Source organism: Muscardinus avellanarius (genome assembly GCF_963383645.1).
Source record: "Muscardinus avellanarius genome assembly, chromosome: 10".
Lineage (NCBI taxonomy): Eukaryota > Metazoa > Chordata > Mammalia > Rodentia > Gliridae > Muscardinus > Muscardinus avellanarius.
The window spans coordinates 68,747,132-68,751,053 of record NC_137796.1 but is presented as its reverse complement, the minus strand read 5'-3'; the positions used below and the strand labels follow the sequence as shown (position 1 = coordinate 68,751,053).

Here is a 3,922-nt window from a genome sequence, read left to right as displayed (position 1 = left end):
CCTAAAGTTAGGTTGATTAGTTATTTTAAGATTTCATGTTTAAGTTTGTGAGTTATATTTGATAGCAGTTTGGCATTATATATATTTAAGAAAAAAAAATATATATATATACTTAAACCAAGTTAAAAAGTAAGCTAAGCCAGGTGCAGTGATGCATACTTGTAATTCCAGTATGTAGAAGGGTCACAGTTTTGAGACCAGGCTCAACAATGTAGTGAGACTCTCAGCAACCTAGTGAGAATCTATTTCAAATTAAAAAAATCGTACCAGGGGGTCACACTCTAGTACCCCCTCACATCACTGTAGCATTTAGGGCATCCTAGCCCATCCCATTTTCAGAGGTCTTTATTTAAATTTTTAAAATACAGAAATACACATAAAATACTATTTCTCTCTGGATCTTAGTCAAATGAAGCTAACTACGCATGGCGTTTGGAGACTTTCTTTTTCTTTCCTTTGCTTGGTACACAGCAGTGTCTCCTGCTGTGTAAGAAGCTTCCTCATTTGTCTGCAGCTGCTCCTGTGCTCCAGTGAGGGATGCCTAGAAACATCCATACTCTCACGCTGAGGTTGCATAGGAACCAGTCTTTGTTGTTACAAACAATGTTGCAAGAGGTACTTGTAGATTTACAAAATATCTGTTCTTAATGTTCATATGCACTTGGAATAATGGTTTTTGTGATAAAAGGCATTTTCTAAATATAATGAGAGCGATAAGTTATGTCTGGCTTCCTTAGATTCAGATACTATCAAACTCCACATTCTCCCATAAATGGAGGGATTGGTTTCCACTAACTTAAATTGGGGTATCATATTCCTCACTCAGATTAGTGCTGGGATTCTTGGAAATTCTTCACTCTTTATCTTCTATAACTTTTCTTTACTTACTGCACAAGTGTTGAGACCTACGGATTTGATTCTTAACCAGCTTGTCGTGGCTAACAACCTGGCTCTTTTGTCTAAAGGGGTCCCGCAGACAATGGCGGCTTTGGGATTGAAATCATTCCTGGGTGAGGCTGGGTGTAGGCTTGTCTTCTCTTTACACAGAGTGGCCAGAGGTGTTTCCCTCAGCACCATCTGCCTCCTTAGTGGATTTCAGGCCATGAAAATTTGCTCTGTTATTTCTGGGTGGATGCAGCACAGAATTGAATCCCCAGAGTCTATCAGCTTCTTCTGTTTCCTCTGCTGGATTCTACACCTTCTGCTTAATGTCCATCTTAATAGAAATGTAACTGCCCCGAAGAAGAGCAAAAACATGAGTATGGAAAATGTTTATAGATACTGTTTCTCGCCTGTTTCTGAGAGACTGACATTTTTGCTGAAAGCAGTCATTTACTTCCTTTCTGATGCTATGTGTTTGGGCCTCATGGCCTGGACCAGCAGCTCTATGGTCCTTGTCCTGCACAGACACAAACAGCGAGTCCGACACATCCACAGCCCCAGCCTTGCCCACAGACCTTCCCATGAGGCCAGGGCCACACGCACCATCCTGATCCTGGTGAGCATGTTTGTCTTCTGGTATACTCTGACTTTAATTTTGTCCTTTTGCGTAACACAGATTGTGAGTCCAAGCCACTGGCTGGTGAACCTCTCCGTGCTGGCCTCTTTTGGGTTTCCGACATTCAGTCCCTTTTTGTTCATTTTCAGTGACACTCGTTTTTCATGGTCCTGCTTCATCTCTTGGGCAAAGAAAAAGAAGGCTCAATCTGTGGTCTCTGGGCTTTGAATTCTACATTCCATCATTTATTTAATTATTTTTTCAATATTTGTAGACTTACATGTTGTGCTTGCTAATCTGCAAGAACTTTGGAATTCAGTACTGAATAAAAACAGTAACAATTGCTTATTGAACTGTCAAAAAGTGAACATGGTATAAAAATTACACCAATGTTTGGCTTCTTCTTAAAAATAAACAAAATGGAATAACTATTCAATTCTGCAATTCTATGATGCCCCAAAGAATGGAAAGCAGGAACTTGAGCAGATTTATCTTGATGGGGATTGAGCTGGTATTGATTGCTAATAAGGGCAGTACTAATTGCTAATAAAAATAAACTATACTTAGGCAAAACAATACAATCATTTTTTCAGTCTTTAGGCTGTCAGACAAAAGCTCCAGCTATGGCTGACCTGGTCTTCTAAAAGCTGGCTGTCATTCTACCAGTGCTGGAGTGTCATAGCAACTAAGATAAGATGCAGGTCCCTGAAAGCTGAAAATTATAGATACCTGCACTTAGAATTATGAAATTGAAAGTAACTTGGCAAGGCAATTTACTTCTGTAGAGAAGGGAGTGCAACTGACAAAAAGTCTAATAAGTAAATACATAGAGTGGACTCCCTACTTAGTTTTTGTCCCTAACATGATTCTGCCCCTTGCCCTGATTGGTGAGGGCTTGGGTTCATAGCTCTGCACTATTGGCTATTTTCTAAGACAGAGAACAGGTTTGAAACACAGTTTAATGTTCTGGAAGATTCCTGGTGAACTAAAGGTCATATGGGCTAAGATGGCTGACACTTAGGAAGACTCAGGGAGTGGAACATACAGACACATTACAGCTACAAAATGAATGCCTAAGTTAGTTATAAAATGGAAGAGTACACTTATGTAATTTGCTACTTTGGTAGAAAAGATTGTTTTTATTACTCACATCCCTCTTTTACCCCCTCTCTCACATCAGGGTCTATAGTCCTTTCTTCTTCCTAACCAGATACTGAAATTCACAGAACAGGTTCTAAGCACTCGGGCTATGTGAGGCTTGTTCATTTTCAGGTATCCGTGGGAGTGTCTCCCATGACTCCGGTTGGGCCCAAAGCCTTTGAGGTGCCTGAAATACTTCTACTCTCAGGGAGACAGCTGAGCTACAGAGCCTGAAGTAACATCTGTAGGATTCTCTGTGACCACCTCGGCACTCAGAGGCTGGGGGGATGCTTGTGCCTGAGCAGAACACCCATACTTTCCATTACATGCAATGCAACCTGCCAGCCAGTGAGCGCTTGCTGGAGGAGCTTCATCGTTGTTCTGGGTGGACTTCCTGAGGCTGCAGCATGGTGGTCATTTTGGTAGGGTTTTGATGTGTCACTGTGGGTCCTTTTCCTCAACCTATATAGAAATAATGAACCAGAAAACTGTAATGTTTAAGTAGGTTTTCTTTTTCATTACCAGCAGATAGAAAGAGGAAGAAAAGGGAAGTCATACCATAGAAGGGCTATGGAAAAGTGTCTGAGAGGAGCACCCCCACCCCCTTAAATCTCTGATCTTACACAGGGTCCCACTAAATGCAGGTGCCAATGAGTCTGCTATGTCAGCATCTACGTGAGGAGATGCATTATGTTTCTTTAACTTTTTGTCTTTTATCTTTACTGTAAGAACATAGAATGTAGGGCAGCCTGCTGTGTCTTTGACCTTTTAAATGTCAGTGTTCTTATCTTTGTTGTAATGGTAATAGCCTGCTTGCATGACAGCCAGCAGCCTGCTTTGCAGAAAGAATGGCTGTGTGAGCAGGACAGGGCATAGTGTAAAGTCATCTACCCTAACTGGGTAAATTTGGGCTTAGGGTCACCTTGTCTTCTTTCAGTTGTTCACCAGGTTGGAGACTGAGAGTCAGAGAGCATCAATCACCCCTGCCATGTGGAGGCGACCTGAGCAGGATGAGAGCTTTGTGCTCTGGGCCTGTGTCACACTTGCCCTTTCGCTCTCTATTTCTGATGCTCTGCACTCTTGGGCCTGCTAACCCTGGGGGACAGTCCTTCCCAGAGGTGCTAGTTCCTATAGAGGCTGGCCAGCTGGCCTGGGAGCCACCCTTTGGATGCAGATTTGCTAGTCCAGACCTGCTGCCTGGACCAGTCTCATCAGACACTTGCAATCCTGCACCTCTGTCCATTTTCTCCAGTCACCATGAATCAAGTACCGTAGAGTTGAGAA

The 3,922-nt window shown here is 42.4% G+C and overlaps 1 protein-coding gene across 1 annotated transcript; it reads left to right on the top strand.

The window, feature by feature from the left end:
* Positions 1–772: 772 nt before the first annotated feature.
* Positions 773–1,726, top strand: LOC308268686 (vomeronasal type-1 receptor 1-like; the record flags this gene model as incomplete). The annotated part of the gene is made up of 1 exon (XM_080703793.1): positions 773–1,726. One exon carries the CDS (start codon positions 773–775, stop codon positions 1,724–1,726), a length of 954 nt encoding a protein of 317 aa, XP_080559919.1.
* Between the last annotated feature and the right edge of the window lie 2,196 nt (positions 1,727–3,922).